This window comes from Ananas comosus, linkage group 7 (genome assembly GCF_001540865.1).
Source record: "Ananas comosus cultivar F153 linkage group 7, ASM154086v1, whole genome shotgun sequence".
NCBI lineage: Eukaryota > Viridiplantae > Streptophyta > Magnoliopsida > Poales > Bromeliaceae > Ananas > Ananas comosus.
In genome coordinates, this window is record NC_033627.1 from 1,101,580 (window position 1) to 1,124,207 (window position 22,628).

The 22,628-nt window shown below is 39.3% G+C and overlaps 4 protein-coding genes, 1 long non-coding RNA gene and 1 other non-coding gene across 9 annotated transcripts; 1 reads left to right on the top strand and 5 right to left on the bottom strand.

Annotated features, from left to right (window-relative positions):
- TRNAA-UGC lies at positions 1,927-1,999 on the bottom strand. Its single transcript has one exon. It is a non-coding gene; the product is annotated as a tRNA-Ala (tRNA).
- LOC109713051 (putative glycine-rich cell wall structural protein 1) lies at positions 2,197-3,056 on the bottom strand. The gene has a single exon (XM_020237003.1). The coding sequence runs from the start codon at positions 2,873-2,875 to the stop codon at positions 2,462-2,464; it is 414 nt and encodes a 137-aa protein (XP_020092592.1). The 5' UTR covers positions 2,876-3,056; the 3' UTR covers positions 2,197-2,461.
- LOC109712654 (protein PHLOEM PROTEIN 2-LIKE A10-like) lies at positions 6,855-10,082 on the top strand. Its single transcript, XM_020236356.1, is given in 3 exon segments — positions 6,855-7,476; positions 7,479-8,231; positions 9,809-10,082. Coding segments are annotated over 2 exon segments (1,182 nt in total). The 5' UTR covers positions 6,855-6,983; the 3' UTR covers positions 8,168-8,231; positions 9,809-10,082.
- LOC109712656 (thymocyte nuclear protein 1) lies at positions 10,242-11,553 on the bottom strand. Of its 2 annotated transcripts, none has more exons than XM_020236360.1 (2): positions 10,787-11,553; positions 10,242-10,517 (listed from the first exon to the last, which is right to left on the bottom strand). In XM_020236360.1, exon 1 carries the CDS (start codon positions 11,318-11,320, stop codon positions 10,793-10,795), a length of 528 nt encoding a protein of 175 aa, XP_020091949.1. In that variant the 5' UTR covers positions 11,321-11,553; the 3' UTR covers positions 10,242-10,517; positions 10,787-10,792. The 2 variants fall into 2 exon arrangements, with proteins under 2 accessions (XP_020091949.1, XP_020091950.1); XM_020236361.1 differs by lacking the exon at positions 10,242-10,517 and adding an exon at positions 10,549-10,623 and having other exon boundaries at positions 10,789-11,553.
- On the bottom strand, positions 11,748-15,792 carry LOC109712655 (snRNA-activating protein complex subunit 1). 3 transcript variants are annotated; one of them, XM_020236359.1, is made up of 8 exons: positions 15,573-15,792; positions 14,946-15,025; positions 14,722-14,848; positions 14,479-14,592; positions 14,081-14,279; positions 13,920-13,965; positions 13,425-13,500; positions 11,748-12,179 (listed from the first exon to the last, which is right to left on the bottom strand). In XM_020236359.1, the coding sequence occupies exons 2-8, from the start codon at positions 15,000-15,002 to the stop codon at positions 11,980-11,982; spliced, it is 819 nt and encodes a 272-aa protein (XP_020091948.1). In that variant the 5' UTR covers positions 15,003-15,025; positions 15,573-15,792; the 3' UTR covers positions 11,748-11,979. The 3 variants fall into 3 exon arrangements, with proteins under 3 accessions (XP_020091948.1, XP_020091947.1, XP_020091946.1); XM_020236358.1 differs by having other exon boundaries at positions 14,946-15,045; XM_020236357.1 differs by having other exon boundaries at positions 14,946-15,053.
- LOC109713308 lies at positions 16,194-16,879 on the bottom strand. The gene is made up of 2 exons (XR_002217074.1): positions 16,619-16,879; positions 16,194-16,505 (listed from the first exon to the last, which is right to left on the bottom strand). It is a non-coding gene; the product is annotated as an uncharacterized LOC109713308 (long non-coding RNA).

Below are 22,628 nucleotides of genomic sequence, written 5' to 3' on the forward strand. Positions count from 1 at the left end.
ATTTTTTATATAAAATAATTATATATATATATAACTCAACTCGATCTTATGATAGCCATCGTTTGCCTGAGGCAACGGTGTTTAAATAAAAGCTACTACCTCGGAGGTTTAACTACTAGCCGTAGCAACTTGTACTAGATATGGTGAGCTTCACAAATCTTTAGTTTAAAATATGTAAAAAATATAATAAGAGAATAAGTAGTTCACCTGCGTTTTTACTTGCCGACTTTTACTTATAAGAAATTTTTTACTACTATTCTCAAAACATTAGTTCTAGTTCTCATATATAGAACAAAATTTATCAAATTTTTTAAAAGATTGTTTTTAAGTTAACTAAATCTATAGAAATGCGGCAATTTGCTCTTTTGCCGAGTATAGCTGGTAATTATAATGTTTAAAACTTTGAGAAATTAGTAATCCGTTTACTACAGCTTTTCTAAACTTTAAACTAAAGATTTGTGAAGTTCACCGTATCTAGTATAAGTTGCCACGGCTAGCAGCTAAACTTTCGAGGTAGTAGCTTTTATTTACCTACCGTTGCCTCGGGCAAACGACTATCATAAGATTGAGTTGAGATTATATATATATATATATATATATATATTAAATTTTTAAATAAATATATAAGAATGTTATAAATTTCATATTTAATTGATTATAAATTAATTCAAATGTATAGAGAGTCTACGCGTCAAAACTCAATAGTTTAAAAACAAATAAAAATATTACATGTTCACTAAATGCATAAGGCGGCATAAGAAGCTATAGCTTTGATTCAAGCAAAAAAAAAAAAAAAACAATCCACTTTGGCTCAAGCAAAGAAAGAGTGAAATATAAAAGGACTTGAGCAGGTTCGGAATGGAGTCCACACTCAATAATAAAAAAAATACTGCTACATGACAAATTTATAAAAAATAATGTATAGGTAAAGAAAAATAAAAACATCTCAAGCAGTTTGGCTAGTTTGGCTCAATACAGCAAGTGTGATCCTGTTCAATTCAAGCAAAAAAAAAAAAATTTCGATTTGATTCAAATAAAAAAAGAAAAATATGTAAGAAACTTGAGCCCGTTTGAGGTAGAGCTCATACTCAATAATAAATGAAACACAACTACATAACAAATTTATAAAAAATAGTATATGAGTACAAATGAGTCGAGTTTTAGTACTTCAAAAAATATCGAGTTCTTACTTCTTTTTTTTTTTTTGCTTCATTTGTCAGTGCCGTTAAATATAATTTACTAGTTAAGACTTTGAACTTAAGAAAGAACCAAAATTCCTCACTACATTATTTACTAATTAAGGAGTGGGAACAAACATTGAAGAAGCTAATTAAAATGAGTTTATGGATTAGTTTACTTTTCTCTTTAATTAAATTTCTCTCTCTCCCAGAAAATGAGACCCCCACCAGTTGTGGTATGCGGTATTTTATCAAAAGAATACGAAGACAAGGGAGAAGAAGAGTTATTCTTTATTTATTTTTCTTTCTTTTTTCACGAGGGTTTGACTGAGGAGAAGAGCTTTTCGATTCTCAGATTCACAAAGTGAACGTACCTTTTTTATCATGCTTCATGGTGGGCAAAGTGGTTGTGCGTTTGTGATTAATTTAAGGCAATAAAAGCCAAAATCAATAGCAATCTAAGATCACAATGTCATATAATCTGGTCCCTGAATTCTATTTGTTTGTTTGAATGCTTATTGCCAACAAATCAAACTAATTCCATGCACATTCCCACTGCTACTTTTTTATCCTTTATTTAGTCATATAAGAGGCTGCAACGGGCCGTAGAACTGGGCCTCTTGAAATCAGGCCTTGAGAGTCCCAAACACTTGGAACTGGGCCGTTGCCCTGCAAAGCAAAAAAAGGTTTAAGATAACACCATATATTTTTCATCATAAGTTTCATAACATGAAAAATTTTAAAAAATTGGAGATGCAGGGGATCGAACCCTGTACCTCCCGCATGCAAAGCGGGCGCTCTACCATTTGAGCTACATCCCCAGTTTTTCATCTTTTTAAGAATTTTTTAAACATCTTTGTGATTATTCGAATAAAACCCATAAATTTTTGTTCGATAGTTTCTTAACTAATAAAACATAAAAATTACACCAGAGATCGGTTGAACACCTAACAAAATCTTCGAATACAAGTCCATATATATATATATATATATATATATAGATCTCTCTGTCACACCACACAATGATAAAGTTGGCCTCTTTATTCATTCATCCACACACACACGCACAGCATACATAGTAATAATAATAATAATAATAATAATAATAATCATAGTAATAATAATAGTCATACACATAACAGCTCCTTAAGTACTCGATCTCCTTAAAACCGAAGCGCAAAGACTACACCATCATCATACGTATACCTACGCTCAAAAAGCGTACTACAGAGTACGTAGGGGGTACATATATAGGGTCGAGGGGGTGCGCGGAGGAAAAGGGATCAGCAGTAGGCGACGCAGCGCTTCTTGCAGTCGATGGTGCAGCCGCCGCCGCCGCCGCCGGAGCCGTAGTTCTTGCCGGAGCGGCTGTAGGAGGAGAAGCACTTGGCGGGGCAGGTGAGGCGCTTCTTGTAGCAGGGCCCGCGCTCCGAGCACACCACCGAGGGCCGCACCACGCCGCCGCGCGCGTACCCGCCTCCTGGACCGCCGTAACCACTGCCGTAGCCCGGCATGTTGAACCCGCCCCCGCCCCCGCCCCCGCCGGAGCCCAGCCCCGGTATCCCCCCCGTTCCGGCGCCGGCGCCGGCGCCGGCGCCCTTGGAGGACTTGAACTCGGCGTCTAAGCCTCGTGCCACGGCTGCGGCGGCGGCGGCGGAGAGGAGGAGGAGGAGGAGTATGGCGGTGGCGCTCTTCATGGCTAGGGTGGTGAAAAGTGAAAGGGATAGTTCTAACTTCTAAGTAGGTTTGGATGAGGAGGAGGAGAGAGAGAGAGATGGAGATGGTTAAGTAAAGAAGGGGGAAAAGAGAAGCATTAAAGGGGGTGGGGTGGGGGTCTTGGGAGGACGGTTGGAGCACTGCCACTGGGCAGGTCGGCTGTAATTATGACGCGGTGCTTCTGCGCGGAGCGCGTTTGGGACTAGTAAAAAAAAAAAATTCCCAATAGTTGTAACATTGATGAGGTCTCTGAAATTCATTTAATACCATTAAATAAAATAAAATTATATAAATATATATATATATATATACGAATATATTTTTATATTTTTTGGTAGAACGAAAAATACAGTAATTTATTTATCGTGATATGCAAAACGCAATATTACTTACAAAAATAAACAAAATATTTTTTAACGTATTTTCTCACTACACGTAATGTAATCTCTTCATAATTTCAAACGAATTCTAAATTTTTGCTTATCTCACATTTCTCAGTATTTAGAATGGTTAGAGAACATTTTCTAATTAATTTCGGACGTGGTGTAGGTGCCGAGTACAAAAAAACTACTCGGTAAAAATACTCATTATGTGCTAAGCAAGTACCATCATTTAAAATAAATTAATAAAAGAATAATTATTATTTACCACGAAAATTTTGCACAGAATTGAAAATATAATTTTATTTTATTTTACTTATTAATAAACTTGGAATTGCGCGCATTAAAGTTGGTCGCGGACACAGGTCATTGCAGTATACATACGTTATATACGTTGGTTCCATAGATGTTTTTTTTTCGAACGTGGAGCTAAAATCGGTATCTATATGTGTTGTTCATCTTTTAGCTGCTCTACATCAAATCTTCTAGATGTATACAACGATAATTTTCAACTCTAAACAGGTGAGGATAAAGGACCAGTAAAAACTAATTATTTGATAATTAGCTAGGGCACGACTTATTAATGCTGATTAAATAATTATCGTGAAAACATAAGCTACTAAACAACAAAATGGTTTTATGACAACTGCATTAGTAGTGACTCTTAAAAGGAATTGGATATAACGACCCTCCATTAAGTAGAACAGTTCAAATTTTATTTGCAACCAAAGAGTACACACCATTCAATTTTTTAAGCTCTCTATCCTTTGAATTTTACGCGAGACTTGCACTCATATCATTTAATCCGCACCCTTATAAATTGCACCAAGTATAGTACAGTTGCTGTAACTATTACCACCTAGTTAGATATGAGGATTATTATGCAACGATTTTGAAGGTGGATTTGTGGTCACGCATGTAGATCGACGATCGGTACTGTCGAAAGCTTAGGTGCTAGCTAGTACTGTGGTGGTGCGGGGGCACGTCGTTTTGGTTATCAAAAGCATAATTTTTGCCAAAGCCAAAGTTGAAAATAAGTGCGATGAGGACTATGGAAAAGGATATTCTTATGAGTGCTCTTACTTTATACTATGCACTATTTAGAGGTGGTTAGTGTTTAAACTAAAAGGAACTAATAAAATCTTACCACATGATCAGCTATTACGTGTTCATATATATATATATATATATATATATATATATATATATATAATGGCATGCTTCAGAACTGGAGTGGAGTTACTGTTTGATCCAACTGGATCAGTAGTCAAATTTTACTATGATGAAGGCATGCGTCCTTTTTTTTTTTTTTTTTTTTTTTTTGGCGAGTACAAGACCAAGAGATCGTACTAATTAATTTGTAAAATTACTTCTAGAATGTGTCCTAATACAATAGCCGTTGGGTAGATAATAAAATATAAGAGTTGGTCCTCATAAATCATATTTATTCTGTAAGTTTAAAATATAAGGATTTTTTCTATCTTCTATTGGGTATAAATTTTCCGCAAGTCCAATATGTCGGAATGATGTGCACTGTTTAATGGGGCCATCCATTAAAAGGCAAATCCATTTTAATCAATGGACACTCAAATTTTTGAGCATGATCAAGGAGCAATTAAAAGCCATTAAAAAAAAAGGCAATTAATTGTTTTTTGATATTCCTCTTAGCTAGACTTTGTCCCCCACATGTCTCCTTCCCCAAATGTATTCGAGCATTTCATATTTAGAGTCAAAAGAGACGGGCCCAACCAACTTTATTCTCTCCTTTAATTGTATCTTATTACAAAGCGTTATCCATTGACAACCAAGTCCTCAACCTATATCTATCACTCTATTCCGTTCCCATCTTAACTAGGAGTTTCAAGTGAGAAGAGCAATGTTAAGAGAATCGGATCGAACCGGCTAGTTCAACTGGGCTAATTGAAAACCTGGCCATTGAAAAATAATGGTTCAACCCCAATTGAACCATTAGAGAAGAGGACACAGAACTAAAGAAGAGGAACACAAGCTCATGGTCCACACCTGCGATTTATTAAGCCCCACATTTATTGTGCCCTGCTTATTCATGTTGACACTATGGTCGCCATTTGGTTCATTTGAGTCGATCGTCGACCATTCATGCTGGCAACATTTATTGTCGAGCTACATCGTCTACAACTCGTACACACGATTTTTCTACGCACGACGCGATTTTAATGTTTGTTGAATAACGGGACATATTCCGCCCATAAGATCGATCAAGTTTGGCGAGGTCCAGATATTCATTTCATGTTTTAGGCTTAGCCACATATATAATGTCCTCATCAACTTATCAAACAATTTTTTTTAGAAATATGTCTCCAATAATCAATCAATATAGGCAAACTCCTTTCGCCAACAAGTGGGGTAATCAGGTTCCAGAAAAGTAGTATTCCGAAAAACCTTTTAATAGATCACCATTTGGAGTCCTCCACCTTAAACCCTGTACTCAACACTCGCAATTTTCTGAAATCTGCTAGTGCTAGTTACCACTTACTATTCTCTCCTCTTCTTTTCGACAAGAAGCCAACTGCGAAAACTCATCCTATAAATCTACTACTTGTTTCGGTACTTATTTTAATTTCTCTCGTGCAATATATAGGCAACTGCAACTTATTATTATTATTATTTTTTTAAAGAGAAAAGTAGTATGCTACCCGCTTCATTCATTTAGTAGATGAATTTAGCTACAAGGGTTAAGGCAACGCAATTTCGAAAAATATTGAAGACAACCAAAACAAAAAGATAAATAAAAACTAAAATTTTAAAATTATAGACAATTGATACTGCAACTTTTTTTCGTTCAACAAAAATAGTAAGAACACTTTAGAATCTATATACCAACTTGTTTTCTTTTTGTTTTTTTATCATTAATGGTTGGTAGTTGGAGGAAGATAAATGAGGGAGGAAACACAGACCAATTTTTCAAGCCTATCAGAAGTCATTAATTTTCAATTTAGAGTAAAAACTATAATGTTAGAATCTATTCATTTTTAAATTATAGTTTTAACGGCCTACATGCATATTTTAAAAAAATAAATAAATTAAGAGCAATATATTTATATATCCGTCATTATCTATCTGCCGTATTAATTTTATTACTGAAAATAATTTAAATATTTATGAATGTTTAAGAGGATATAAAGAGGATATACAAGGGCCCCATTTGGATGGAGGATAAGAGAAGAGATAACCCCTTATCTCTTTTATACCTAAACATAAATTTTTTATTCGAATTCTCGAATGAAATAAGCTGGTATAACTATCTCCACTGACACCTTCATTTTTTATATATAACCACCCATGCTATTTTTTTTATTTCCGAAAGTAATCTAATTTTTATCCAAATGTTATTTTTCTTATTCTCATGCTTGTATCTATCTCTGTAATAGCTAGTTCTTATTTATAACTGAACCAAACGAAGCGTAATTTTTAAATACCGAAAATGCCCCTACCCCTGTCGTCTTCGCGGGAACTGGTCTCCGCCCCTTCGCACCCTCCTCCTCCTCCTCCACCACCACGTACCGTCGGGGCCCACCGCCCCTTAATATTCCTGGCATTTATTTTATTTTTTTTGAAAAATAAATACAAACCAAATAATCTCCATCTAACGGTTCAGAGCCTCTTCCCCTTATTGCGTGCTCCCCCCTCTCTTCTTCGTCTTCCTCGAGAAACCCTAGCCCATCCTCCAATGGACCGCTTCGTCGCGCTCTCCCGTCGACATAGGCGGTGGCTCCTCCTCCTCGCCGCCGCCTCCGCCGCGGGGTACGGCGCCTACAGGATCTACCACCACCCCTCCGTCGCCCGCAGCCGCCGTGGAATTGCCAGGCTCGCCGGAACCCTAGCGGCCGTCGCCGACGCCGCCGCGTCCTCCGCCGACGCGGCGGCCCTCGTCTCCGCCGACGTCAACTCCTTCCTCCGCTCCGATGCCGACGAGGTCCCCGCCAGCCTGAGGCAGATCGCCAAGCTCGCGAGGTCCGAGGAGTTCGTCGGGTCGCTTTCTAGGGTTTCCGAAGCCCTAACTGTTGGTATCGTCCGCGGGTACGGCTCCAGCTATGGCTTTGGGGGAGAAATCGAAGAACTCGGCGGCTCTGAATCGGCGTCTCGCTCCAGCTTCTCCGATAAGCTTCTCGATAAGCTCTTCTCCACCGCCGGATCGGGCTTCGCCTCCGTAGTGGCCGGAATGGATCGGAGGGTGGGGGCGGTAGCTCCTCTTCGTATTCTCCGGATGTTTCTAGGTGGATAGAGGTGATCTGCGGCGATAAGTGCAAGGAGATGATCGGCAATTGCATCCAGATATTCGTGAGCACCGCTGTGGCGGTCTACCTGGACAAGACCATGGACATCAACACCTATCAAGAGTTATTCGCCGGCCTCACAAACCCTAAGCACGAGTCGAAGATGAAGGACATGCTAGTTACTGTGTGCAACGGCGCCGTAGAAACCCTAGTCAAGACGTCCCACCATGTGGTCACCGTGCCGAACGCGACCTCCCAAAGAAGAGGTGAAACAAATGATATGGAAGAGGAATCGAAGGGCTCACATGATAGGATATCATCAGATCAGAGCAGTAAGAGCGGTGGTGGGTGGGTTGATACTGTTTCATCGACATTGGCTGTGCCGAGCAACCGGAAGTTTGTTCTTGATGTCACGGGGAGGATCACTTTCGAGACAGTCAGGTCTTTTCTGGAATTCATGTTGTGGAAGATTTTAGATGGCGCGAGGAGGGGCGTAAATGCTGTTCACGAGGAGGTGATTGGGAGGGTTTTGGAGGTGGTGAGGTATATTAGTGCCAAATCTATGCTTGTTGCTACGATATGCATTACGTTGTGCATGCGAGTATTCACTAGGACGAAGGTTTTGACGCCGGCGTAAGTTGTCGGTGGAAATTGAATCCATGGGCTTGAAATCAAGTCCTCAAATGGAACCCTCTAATCAGGTGAGAATTCCTACTTTTGACGCATTTGATTTTTCTAAATTTTTGCAAAGTCTAAAGGATATAGAAAACCTAAATTCATTGAACAAGATGCTGTAAACAAAAAAGGTATGATAAAAGCAGGGTAAGGGTGGAGATACTGTTAATACTTGTATATGAGGAGCAATCTCAACCGTTTAATCAAGTTTTTTATGCCTTGAAGCAAGCACTTTGGTTGTAGGGAGATTGGTGATTTCATTTTGCGCCAAGGACTAATGATGAAGTATGATGTGTGAATAATATACTTGGAGAAGTGTTAGTAAACTTGATCTGGCTGCGTATTTTCATATTAATTTTGCTAATTATTACTTCTTGCCTTATATTCTTTTGTTAGTTCACTTTGTTACATATGTTAGTTGCTGCATTTCTTGTGGCTTCCTTTGTTACCATGGTTATTGGCAGTAAAATTTGGCCACTAAAATGACCTATCTCATACTTGACAATAAAGCAACAATTAGCAGGTTGTTATTTGAAGGGACGCTAGTCCAAACAATCTCAAGAAAGCAGATAGCAGTGTGATAAGGTCACCCACATTATGTTTGCGAAGAACCACAACTTTTTCTTCCTTGATTTTTGTAGAACAATGGTCATATTCTATATAAAAACTCTGCAGCCCCCTGGGCTGCAACGCAGCGCTGATCATTTTAGTGTAGTTTAGTACGTCCAATATTAACTCATAACAAGGCTTAGAGGGACTGTTATAATTGTTATACTCGATAAAACAAGTTTAGATATTATGCTTTTTGTTAGTCTTCATTTTTATTCTCCTTGATCTAGGTGGAGGTGGATTCTGGAAATGTATTCTGTGATGACTGCCTTATTCAAAATGTTATTTAAGGTGAGATTTGTTAACAGCATAAAGATATGGGGAGATGAAATAGTAAGTTCATGTATCCTAGTATGTATAACAGAAATAGAGATACCTCTTTCCATGACCTTTTAGGAACATTTTTGTGCCATGCACACGTGGACGAACAATACTACTAAGTTGTATGCATGTTGCTTACAGTTCAAACTCTCAAATGACTGTTTAAAGTAGTAGTTTCATTTCTTGCGCAATTGCTAGTTGCATGAGAAATACTAATGGCAGTAATATCTCCACAATGTTAGCAGACGCGACTGTGTTCAGGTAAAAGACTTCCATTAGCTAGCCTGAGAAGAAAAAGACTAGTCTTGACGACGTAACATTTCAAGTCTTAGGCAATTTCTTACATGAGTTAGGAATGAAACTATGTCTCTTACAATGCAATTCTATTTTCACCTGAAGTAGTTTCTAGATGATGAGTTTTGCAGGAGAAATATCAACTCAGTGTGTTCTCCTCTGGTCTTTATTAGTGATTTAGTTAGAAGTGGATTGAAATTTGCATGGGATGCCCATGACCACCGTTATCTAATCCATTATTCTGTGCAGTAGTTTTGGCTACAGTATTTCAATCAATTAGTAAAATTCTGATACGGTATTCCAATACTGGTGATGGCTATAACTTGAATTAGATGATCAGTATCATGATTTCCAAGCATACTAATATGCTGCTTTAAAGGTGTAGTTTGGCACTTCGCGAAACCCCTTTTGTGCAGATTTCACTTCTTAGCAACGAAGGATTCCTCTGTTTTGGATTTTACGACATTTGTTTTACTGTTTACATTTGTTTTACTGTTTTGGTATCATTCTTAGGATCAGTGAGCCAAATGTAATATGTGGGCTCATTATCTACTCAAGTCGTTGTTGGTATTTTCACAAATTTTTACACGAAATGGGTTGACGATTGATATCTGTCTCCTTTTTCTGATGGAGAAACGCATATAGTGCTATCATTGTCTATGGTCTGTTTTTTTTTTTTTTTCCGTTTCAAAAGCTGCTTATGCACTGTTGCTTCAACGAATATCTAAGATTAGATCAGGTTTTCCGAATCTATTTCGTATGCATGCGTGCTGTTCGCACGTAGCACCTGCCATGATGCTTTCAACGAATCATTAATTAAAACGTTTGTTATTGTTGATTTCGTGTGTAGTAATACAAACAAAGTTGAAACAAGAAAAGCTCTGAATGAAGGCTCTCCAGTTCTAGTTTCATTTTTTTGCTGCAAAACAAAAAAACTGCTGGATGGTCCACATAAACATTTACACAGCACTATCCAAAGTTGAACTAGAACCTAGATAAGAGTTACAGAGAACGCAAAACAGTTCATCCATCTTTCTGATTCCCAAAATTCATGCCAGTTCTAGTATTATACTCCGTCTGCATCCAAACCTGCAAACAACAATTCACAGGCCATTCAGATTTAGTGGATATGCATCAAAATTAAGAAGAAAAATATATATATATGGAAAATCAACAGACCGCAAGGAACTTCGGCTATGGCAAAATCATTTGTGCCGGGATANAAAAAAAAGAGAGTCAGTTTCACGGTTTTTATCCTTTTTTTTCTCGACAGAAAAATGGAAAAAAAAAGAAAAAAGAAAAAAGAAAAAAAAAAAAGAGGAGGAACCGAAAAAAAAAACAAAGCAAAAGGGGAAGCACCTTTTCATTCCCCTTCCTTCCCTGGGGAAGCTTCGTCCTCTTCATCGGAGGATTCCTCCGCCGCCGTGGGTGCCGGTGCCTCTTCTTCGAATCCGCCGGCCATCTCGCACAGCACCTCCCATACGTCGTCCGGAACGGGCACCACCGAGAGCCGCGGCTGCCGCAGCAGCGCGAACCCCTTCATGATCTCCTTCGCCTCCCCCGCCGCCTTCTCCCTGATGTCCCTGAGCTCCACGGGGCGCCGCATCTCCCCCACCGCGCGCACGTCCACCGCGCCCCCCTCCGCCCCGTCCGCGTACCACGGCCTGGCGACCTCGACGACGCCGACGATGCGGCGCTCGGAGGGGCGGCGACCGGAGTGGTAGAAGAAGCAGCGGTCGCCGGCGCGCATCGACATCATGTGCTTGACGGCCTGGCGGTTGCGCACGCCGTCCCACGCCGCCACGCCGCCGCTCGACGACACCTGCTCCTCCCACGACCACTCTGACGGCTCCGTCTTCAACAACCAGTACCTCCGACGCTGCTTCCCCATCTCGCTTCCCCCTTCCCACACCCTCCCTCCGCGCACCTTCTAGAGGGACCTTTCTTTTTCTTTTTTCTTTTTTCTTTTTTCTTTTTTCGTGGGGTTTGTTTCTTGGGGGGGCGTTTTGGGAACGGACGCGCAGATGAGATTTGGCGGGCGGGAAATTGGGCATATGGCAGCAAACCGGGGTTGCGTGAGAGACGGTTCGTACGGGAAGAGAGGGGGTAGTAACTGCGATTAGACCTATTACAAATGCGTCTGTTCGATCGTCCATATCACTCACGCTATATGCTGCAGGTGTTGTCAGAATAAGTTGCAGAAAGTAAGAAATGTAAATGGGTACACGGTTATATGAGCGCAGAGCGACGCTGAACTCCCAAACCGTGAACTAGACTTTGTAAGTTGGACTACCGCCCTAATTTGGTAGAGCTCAACAAAACAGCAACCGAATTTCCGCTCCGGCATTACAGATACTCCCTTAGATGAACCAGTACAAAAGAGAAGAGAGTCAGACCTCACCGATGCTCAACAGATGTAGGAGCTCTGTTGAATGCGTCGAGCATCTGACAAGTTCATATGGGGTAAGATATAGTACAGTTCGCCGAACTAAGAATGTGATAGCTCATCTCAGATTGAAAAGGAAAATCAATGAATTGCTAAATACTCTTTCATTCTTCTAGGAGCTGCTCAATCTCATTAAACGCATCGGCTGGTACTATTTCGTTGTGACGGCTGATTCCTGTTTGTTTGTAGAAATCATCCTTCTGGGCCTCCCATTGTTCCACAATACTCTCCACTGTGTCACAAGCCGTTTTCTCGTTTTCATTAATATGTAGAACATCCTCGACCTCCGCTGCTGGGCTAGCCTCTATCGACAGAAAAAGGAAAAAATGATTATGCAAAAAACAACCATAATGACAGAGCATAGGCAATAGAATTTCTACAGAAAAAAAATTCAACGAAATTATATGACTGCTAAAATACAAAAAGCAGTGATTAACAACTAAAAAACAATGCAGTGGACCATAACAAGAAGAAAAGTATACAATGCATGGGTGTCATATTAGATATTATCAGCAAATATGGTTAATTCTTTGACTCAGTTGCTATTTTCCGATCAACACGTCACTATTTTAATGATAATTGAGTAACCTAGTGGAAGTGGCAGAAGCAGCAACGTCACATCCCATTTATCCATCAGTACAAAAGGAGAAATCTGTAACAATACTAGGCAGCTAAAGCTATCCTTCATCAAGCAAGATGTGTATGAACAACATCGTAACACAAATCAATAATAAACACCAAAAGACAAGGAGAAAAAAAAAAAAAAAANAAAAAAAACTTCAAATATCATCCATGGTTTCACACTTTCTCATTTTAGTACCTTGTGGTTTAAAATGTATCAATTTAGTATCTTGTGATTTTATTTTGATCTTTTTCTTATCGATTTTACTAATTTTTTTCGTTAAATTAGTGACAAAGTTAAAATTAAAGGGTATTTAAATGAATATTCGATAAACTTAGGTACGGTATCTAAAATTTTTTTTTATATAATTTAATAAAATATTAACGAAAAAGCTGACGAAAATATTAAAATGAAACAATAGAACACTAACTTGATACAGTTTAAACCACATGATACTAAATTGAGAAAGTGCGAAACAACGTATTTGAAGTTTACCCAAAAAAAAAAAAAATACCCTTTAGATGTCTTAGAAACACAGAGCAGTTATTATTCTGGAGCAAATACAGCTATAAGTTCAGCTACATTGTAACTTACCCTATGCCCACATTAGGCCAAGCCACAGAGATAAAAAGAATCCTTTAGGCAGGATTAATTATTTGGTTTATACGGGGTGCACAAAAATAGACGTCCATTAGGTGTTGTCTATGAATGGTGTAACATTCATACATATGTTTGTGAGAGTCACCAAATGTGCAAAGTAAACCCACAAAGCAACATCTACAGAATACATATAGTTTGGCTTGTTTTCGAAAAAACTAGCAGGCATCGCCTATCAACATACTAGATGGTACCATGTCATAACACTATGAAAAACAGTAGAAACACCGAAATATATCACACGTTTGTGATATGGGTTTTAGGAAGTACCTTTCATAGCCAACTCCTTCGCTCTTGCATATTCTGTTGACATTTTCTTGAGTGTTTTGAGTTCTAATTCTGCTCCCTAAAAATTGAGGATCATGGCAAATTGGCAATCAACTGGACTGCCAAGAGCCCTTCAAATTTAAAAGAAAGGAAAAATACTCTGAAGTTATATATAACGATTGCAGCAAAAGAAAAAATCATGTTGATAGACTTTTACTTATCAGGTACCACAACTCGGCACTTTTACTAAATACTCTTCCACATTCCTAAAATAAATCCTAATATCTTCTTTCGTATAGTAGCATTTTAAAGCTCATATAGAAACAGTAGCATGCAAAATCTATGAACATTCAATAAGTATAGCTACCCAAATTACAACAATCAAATATCACTAAAAACCTATCCCTGTTTTATGCCAACAAGATATTAAATAACCATGTCTACGTGAATAATATGACTAGACTGAGAGACCCTCTTCAAAGCAAATGAAAAACTTACAAGGTCCATGTTCAGATAACTCTCGATCTGAGAATTTGCAAACAATCTGTTGAACAACAAGAGTTAAATAAGTTGTGCAAGTATAATATCATATGCACTTCATTATGTAAACTAGAGAGCTAATGCATAACATCAAGCAAAAACTAACATTAGTGAGATACCTGTCAAATGCAATCCGTGCACGCTTATTCTGTAATTTGGCTATTTCCTCAACCCTTTGAGTCACAGAGCAACCAAGTATATCAACAAAGCCAAATAGAAACATAGTTTTCTCAAGCATCCTTTTGACAACAGCGGGCACAACACCGATGCCATTTTCCTTCGCATCAATAACCAGTTCTTTGAGCCTCTTCAATTCCCCTGTTACAACAAAATAAGACAATGCAAAAAAAGAGGAAACACAAGAATTTCTCATCTGTTTAAAGAACGGTTTTATGTAACATTTGACCTACTGGTAGAAGCCCTCATATCTGAAGAACGAACTAAAATATAAATGCATTAACAAGGGAAAAAAAAATAACAATAATGGATCAAGGAAAATGGTATGTTGAAGTTATACCGAGAGACAAATAAATCTTGAAACAAGGCTTGCACGGTTGAGTCTCATAAAGACAGTAGAGGCAATAGAGCCCACCCAATCTCTGTGATAAAGCACCGAAAGAAGCCATATAACCTAAATAAAGAAAAACAATTGCAATTAGCTTCAGCAAAGAAGAAACAGTACTAGCATCAGAAATTACACATTCTCTAACTGTTCTTAACATATTAAAGTGCTGATGCTCGTCTTTAACCCACAGCTTACCGATCGAATGTGCATAGAGGGATTGCATGAAAAAGGCTGAGTTGGAAGTAGGTTTAGCTTCATAAATGTAGGAAAATTTTTTTGCCAGCCATACTCTCTTCATATCCGCCAACGTAGTGCACTTTTCCTAGCAATTATTGCAATAGAACCATTACAGACCCAGCACAAAAATTAAATAGGTCAGATCCCAGGAGAATTGTAAAGCAAAGGAAATAGCCTACTACCTCACAGAATTCATCAAGCAGCTCATCAATATCCAGCTTGAAAGGCGTAAGATCCATATGATCACCAGAAAGGTTACTCGCTATAGTTTCATGCAATTATCATCAGGACTACAAAAATTAGGTATTAGGTTCAAGAACCATAACATCACCACATACATAGGTTAGTTGCTATAGAATATTCTCCTCTAAATATTAAAAAAAAAAAAAAAAATCAAATGTGTCCATTTGCGTTAGTGGATCATTTAAAACAGATTTTTTCTCAACAAATGGCCATTCTACTCTTAAAGAAAATATCATTTAAAATACTTCTACGCTATCTCTCATCCACATCCAAAAAATACTTATTTTTTCAAGGGCATAACAGCTAACTCATAATGGCGAGGAATTAGCGATCAACTAATGGTAGTCAATTGGAAGGGATAGATGAGCAAAACTATAGAGGGATACATATAAGAATTATCAACCATAAATTTACGCTCTCTCCCTCTCTCTCTCTCTAACAGCTTAACAGCTATATTCTGATTTAAGGGCGTGCAATAAGCACGTAACCTACACTTGCTCTACAAAAGCACAAAGAGGAACAGTAATCAAATGGTTAGATCGTAATTAGCATGATAGCAATTGTACCTCTGTTTGCGCTAGTGGATTTAGGGCACGGGACGCCGCGAGCTCCGCCGCTACCGATCTAGTGTAAGAGTTTGGAGGAGAGACGAGGAGAAAGAGAGAGAGAGAGAGGAAGGGCTTTTAGGAGGTGGAGCGTATGAGAATTGAGAGCTCGAGGGTTTAGGGTTTGGTGGAGAGCGAGAGCGAGAGCGAGGGGAAGGAGGAGACATCCGAAGAAAAAGACGAGGAGGGGAAAGCGCGGGCTCTCTTTCGGCTTTTAACGGGCCCTGAGCTGAAAACGTCGACTGTTTGGGCCGGGTCTACAAATTATGGGCCCAATTTTAATTTTTCGATCGATCTGGTGTAAAATAGATTGGGCTTATATTGGCCCGGTTAAACATTGGACCTTCGGGTTAGATATTTATTAGTTCTTTTCAATTATCATAATTATTCTATTTACAATTTTCTTTTCTACGCATGCTAGCAAATTTCTACACCATGTGTATTAGTCTAATATTAAGAGAAACGCTAAGTCTACAATCTTGGGAGTTTAATCCTTCTAACCCCCAATCCTATAGCCAAAAGAATTTTCTCGATCCTTTTGGTTTTTAGTTAAGAACAGAAAAAATATGAGACGAGTTCATATTACAACACTAAAAGTGTTGCAGAAGTAGCAGCACTCTAATATTAATGATCAGCATAATTACATATTCACAAAATCAAAAGAAACCTCTATTACGTAGAAATGAGGAGGATAAACACTACACGAAAAACACAAACAGCAACAAAAGTGAACACCCAATTAAACGTAACATGCAATGTCCTCCTCAAACCCTGACACACCCCCAACCCCAACTAGTTGTTCTTCTCTTGAGTATAAATGTAGTCAGTGTGGGCAGTAAGAGTTCTTCTCATCAGGCATTCCTCTTCTCCATCTCCTTCGCATCCCTCCATTCCCTGCATGAACTTAAAAAATAAATAAAAATTAAAATAAGAACACCTGCATCAGCTATATACTCGTAGAATTACGGACACTAACAATTTTCATGAATATTAGGAACACATGTCACCTCGAAAGGGCTCTTTTGTGGCTCCATTGGTTCAATCCTAGAAGATTGGGTGAGGGAGACAAAGAGGAGAAGGGCAATAAACACAGGTGTAATTTTCTTGCACATATTTGGTTTGTGAACTGGAGAGGAAAGAAGAGGATCGTAAGGGAAGGTTATTAATAGGTGGGTGAAGTTTATAGGATTTGGTATTTAATGTGAAGATATATGGTATTTAATATTGGATCTAATTTGTAGTCCTTTGTTGCCTCAAAATAGTAAGAGGCCGAATCTCCTCCTCGTAGAAGATTTGCGGCTATTATGAGGCCATGAGAATCTGCTACGGACTGTGGATAATCCTCCTCGTCTTCCCTGCGTTCAAACATGAATTTAATGCTGGGCGTTTAATTCTATAAGTTTCAACAATTAGAAAGATATAATTAGTCATTAAGATGTACAGATCTCGCGCCAGATTGTGTGAGTGAGTCTACTAGTTTAAAATAAAAACAAAAAAAAAAAAAAAAATCAAAGCAACTTACTTTTGGGCCTCGGCCCAAGGATATGTTCGACTCTGGGTTGGGCCGAATCATTTATAGATTAGTCAAAACTTTACATACAACTTATCAGGCTTGGCCCGTAGGGTTTGAAGGGACGGCCCAATTTTGGCCCACGAAATTTAAAGCAACGCCCTGACACTTAAAAGAGAGACGACAACCATGTACCTGGTGCATCAAAGCTCCTGTGCACCACAGTCTTTTTGGCGGAAACCGAGTTTTTATTAGGAAAAACTTCAAAAAAGGTTTCATAGTTTCTCACTTTGCCCTCATGTGGTTTAAAATGTATCAAATTGCCCCCCTGTGATTTCGTTTTTATCTTTTTGGTAGCTTTTTCGTTAATATTTCATTCAATTATATACAAAAAACTTCAAATACCATCTAGATTTATCAAATATTCACTTTAGTACTCTTTAATTTTAACTTTATCACTGATTTAAGAAAAAATAAATAATAAAATTGTTAAGAAAAAGAGAAAAAAGAAACCACAGAAGGGGCAAATTGATATATTTTAAACCACGGGGGGGCAAAGTGAAAAACTACGAAACCACGTGAAGGGCTTTTGAAGTTTTTCCTTTTTATTATGCCAAAAAGCACGAGTTATGGCTCTTCTTTGGAGTGCAAACCCCTTTATAGAAATGACTCCCGATTTTAATATATCGAACTAATCCGCTTTTATAAACTATTGCAGAACTTCTTATTAAATTGTTACTAGAAGATAGTGCTAAATATAACATAAGAATTGAGTTATCACTATAATCTAATTATTAAACTTTTAAAAAATAATAATAATTTTTTATACTTTCTAACATTACATTTCAACCAAAAATGATCTCAAATCTTGCCGTAAGGTGAATTATTGAATATAAAGTATAAAATATTATTGTCTAACATCTCGAGTTCTTAAAAAATAATTATCATTTTTTATTAGATTTGATGAAATTATAGGAGATAATACGCTGGTCTCATCACGCGCGCATAATGCACCTGGTGCAAGTAAATATGCCCAGGTTATGATATGATATGGGAGTACGAAGCATGATATGGAGAACAGTTCCCTCCTTTGGTTCTCATCATGTCAGAGTTGTCACTCTTTATTCCCATCTATCATTACACCATTTATTATGTGCCCTCTCTCCTAACCCTAGTTTCATCATGAGAGAGAGAGAGAGAGAGAGAGAGAGTGTGTGAGAGTGAGTAAAAAAAAAAAAGAAAGGCCAATTTGCATAAAAAATTTACTTATTTTAAACTTTTGTAAAATCGGGCCATCTTTTTCGTTTTTGCAAATTCGGTCCACTTTTTCAGCGAACTGACCAAAATATCCTTATTACTTTTTCGCTTTCTTCTTTCTCTCTCCTCTTCATTTCTGTCGTTCTTTTTTTTTTCTCGCCGAAAAAAAAGAGGCGGATGGACCGTCGCCTCCCTCCTCACCCTCCTTCTTCACCGTTGCTTCCCTCCTCACCCTCCTCTCCACCGCCCGCGACCCCTCCTCCTCTCCCCCGCCGCCGCCGCCGAGCCCACCCCCACCGTCGTCTAACGTCTCTCGCTAGCCAACGGCCATGGCGCGGCGGCCCCATGGCAGTCGTTCACCGGTGTCTTCGTCCGCCGGACCCCTCGTCCGCCGCGCCAGTCGTCTCCAGCTGTCGCCGCGCGGCGAGGAAGAGGCTAGCAGAGTTCTCTACGCCGGCGCGGCTGGAGTGGAGCAACCCTATTGGCGGCCACCGCCGCGTGGTCGACGCGTCCGGGTCGCCCTGCTGCACTCGGCCATGATTCAAAGGCGGCCGACCTTCCAGCTGCTGATTTGGCAGTTCGCGGCGCGAGTCAAGCCCAGAATACGGCGCGGGCGCGCGCGTTGGAGGAGTTGGGCGGCGGCTGGGGAGGCCGCTGATACGCTAGGGTGTCCTGAGTGGGGGACGTGGCGCAGCGCGGTGCGGGCCGGGGTCCCGGCGGCCGGGGCCGTGCAACGACGCCGCGGCGGCAGGGAATAGCGCGCTGCACAGGTGCTTTCATTCTTCTCTTATGTGTAATGGTGACCATTGCATATACCTTAATGGAGTAATGGGCTGCTCATTACTGTGTATGGTGCAGATGGTGCCACCATACATCATTAAAGGGGCGTGGGCTTGGCGACGGCGACGGAGACGACGGGTGATGGACCGAGGAGACGACAGGTCGGGACCGGTGACGAGGGTCAGCAAGGGCAGTAAGGGCGATTGTAGGAGACGACGGTGACGAGTGCGTCTTTGGAAGGGCGGGACGTGGCTCGGCGACCGCGACGGCGACGGAGACAACGGTGGGGGGTTGGAGCTCGGCGAAGTGGCCGGCGTCTATATGGAGAGAGAGGAGGAGGCTCGGCGGCGGGGGGGCACTTCGCGTGAAGAGGGGAGACGATCGGGGCGACTCCATCGACTTGAGTCTTGACGAGGAGCTTGCTCCGCCCCTGAACTTCAGTGACGACGCGGGCGGCAGCGTTCGCCTGCTGGAGGCGGGAGGAGGAGGCGCAGGGCTTCACGGGGGCTTGAGTGAGGGCGACGAGGAGGTGAGGAGAGGCGCTTGAGGAGGAGAAGAAAAGAGGACGGAGAGAAGAGGAGGCGAAACGACGCGTGGCGGATCGGGTCGTATGCGGCGCGGCGGGGGAGACGGAGAGAGGCGTTCGGACTTCGGACGGAGGAGCGGGCTCGGCGGCGGGTCGAAAAGAACGAAAAAAAAAAATAATAACGGAAGAAACGAAGAGTGGAGAGAAAGAGGAAAGAGAAAAAGTAATAAGGGTATTTTGGTCAGTTTACTAAAAAAACGGACCGAATCTGCAAAAACGAAAAAAGTGACCCGATTTTACAAAAGTCCAAAATAAGTGAATTTTTTATGCAAAAAGGTCAAAAAAAAAAAAAAAAAAATGTAATTCATATTACAAATACCAAGGCATGCTCACTTTAATTTCATGGGAAAACGAACCCCTTTCCAAAGAATTACATGTCACTGCATCATCTTCTTTTGCTAGTGGAGTAGAGAATCTCCTACCACTTTATACGTTGTTAATGATTAGTCGTGATGGGTCAAGTGAAATATAGGATTAATAAGAAAGGATTAGGTAATATGTTTTGTGGCCTTTGTAGGCTTAGTAAGCTCACAAGTTGCAATTATTGTATATGTATATATTTTTTATTTCTCAAAAGAGTAGTAAATTTCTCTTCGCCCTTTATTATTTGTGAAAATTTTTTTTTTTAGAGAGATAGGTAGCACGCTACTCGTTTCGTTTATTTAATTTAAAAATAAATTTAGCTGAAAATGTGAATCAATTAGGATTCGAACTTGAGTCTCGAATGTCAATCATCAAATTCTTTGCCACTTGTTGCGGTCGGTTATTACTTATTAGATTATTATCTTATTCTGCGGCGGGGGCAAAACCGGAAACTGAGCCCTTGCTTATAACTGAAATTTCTTTCCCGTAGATGATGTGTGTACCCTCATTATACGCGCTCGTAACTCATCATGCCTACCGCCACCCCCTCATCCCCGCGCTGCGTCGCCTTCTTCGCCAACCTCCGCTGCCACGACGGAAATGCCCACCCCCACCCCCACCCCCTGCCGAGGAGGACGAGCAGAGCCAAGGGGAATTAATTAATTAATTAATTACTTACAAGAGGGTATTTCGAGGATTAATTTCACGCTTGTTATATAAAGAGGCCATGCCAGGTATTGCTTGTTAGCAATCCCCTGTTCTATCGTACTACTTCTTTAGTACTCTTCTATATATGCTATTGCGAGTGTTATATATTATGTATGTACTTATGAAGTTGCGTACAAATTCATTTCGTTGAGTTCTCTCTTTTTCTTTTTCTTTTTTTAAGGCCAGATCGTAATCCAGTCAATATTTGGATATATAGCATTTGAACAGCCAATTTTTTTGCGTTCACCCATGCAGATTAAAACGTTTGAATGAAAAACAAAAATTGTAACATATAATGCAGGTAATCCGTAATATGGTTTGTGTTTTGCGTTGTAACTTGATATATAGACTCTTGTTTTGCACAAGATAATCTTATGCAGTTAATTTTTACTTAGATGATAAATTTTAAGTATTTGAAATTCGTGAATTACAATTGCACTTGATGGAAAGTGAACACTGCTTCTGAGGAGGATATGTGACTCTATGTAGATGCCATATTCTTTGAACGCATTATGAAGTTTGTAATAAAGAGAGTTTTCTAGAATTAGATGCATATCTTTGGGGCCAACCCAACCACGAGGAATCATTGAAATGCTTAGCCATCATGTTTTTATGCATATAAAAAATATCGGTGGATACTCTACTTTATCCGGCCTGGCCCAGAAAAAAGCCCAATGAATTTGGGCCCATGCCTGCGTAGATTCATTATAAATTTACTATGATAAGGGCCCGGTCCAAGTTAAATTAAAGTAAGGCCCCGGCCGTATGATTACGATGGACAAAATATCTATTGAACTAAACTATTTGATAAAGAAGTGTGGAATATATATGATTGTCGAAAGGTAAAAAGAACTATATACGGTCCAAGCTTTCAAACTTTTGATTTTTACTATTTGTTTGATTTGGCTCACTAAACGGCACTTTGACTTTGACTATTTCGCTTATTTTTTATAGATTTCACTAGTAAACTTTACGCAATTCTCGCAACTATAAATTAATTAAAATAAGTACTGGTCTTAAATTTGAAGTCAAAATATCGTTGACTGACTCAAATAAAACAAATAAAAAAGTCGGATAGTAAAATTAAAATTTTGAAAGATTTAGTAGTCAAATCATAATGATCCATAACTTAGATAAATTTCACACGTTTTTTTTTTTTCATCAACAAAATAAGAAGTTAAGGAGGCTCCGAGTACTAAAAGATTGTACATTAATTATTTTACAAAAATATAAGCAAGAACCCTTATTTGTTTGATTTATATATGCAAGGACACACTTCGTTATTAACAGCTCTTGATAATTGATATACCACTTTTGTGCTACAATTTTTCAACATTGTAATGATAAAAGGAGTATGTACAGATCCAATAAAGAAATGTTATCAATCAAAAGTAGAACAGTAAAAAGTCTTTTTAAATTTTTCATTAACTTTAATTTATTAGTGACAGACGCCTCAACTAAAAGAGGTAGGTTAGGTGTGATCTATTTTCATGCGTGGAAAATATGGACCATTGAGCAGATGCATGAATTTAAGCAAGTTTCAGAAAAAGGAAACTTTATTTTCGTCAGAAAAAGAAAAAAAAAATATTTAAAATAAAACAAAAAGGTTCTGCTGGAACAATCAAATGATGGGACTGCTAATATGACTTATTTTCATCCCAAACTCTTGCATTAATGTTGTAGAACTTGATGAAAATCTAATTTAGGTGCAACATGATTTATAATAATATTCTCTGCAAATTTCACATATAGCCTTTGGATCAAAATTTCATGCTCACTCTTTAAATCAACCCCACTTTTTCTTGATTCTGAT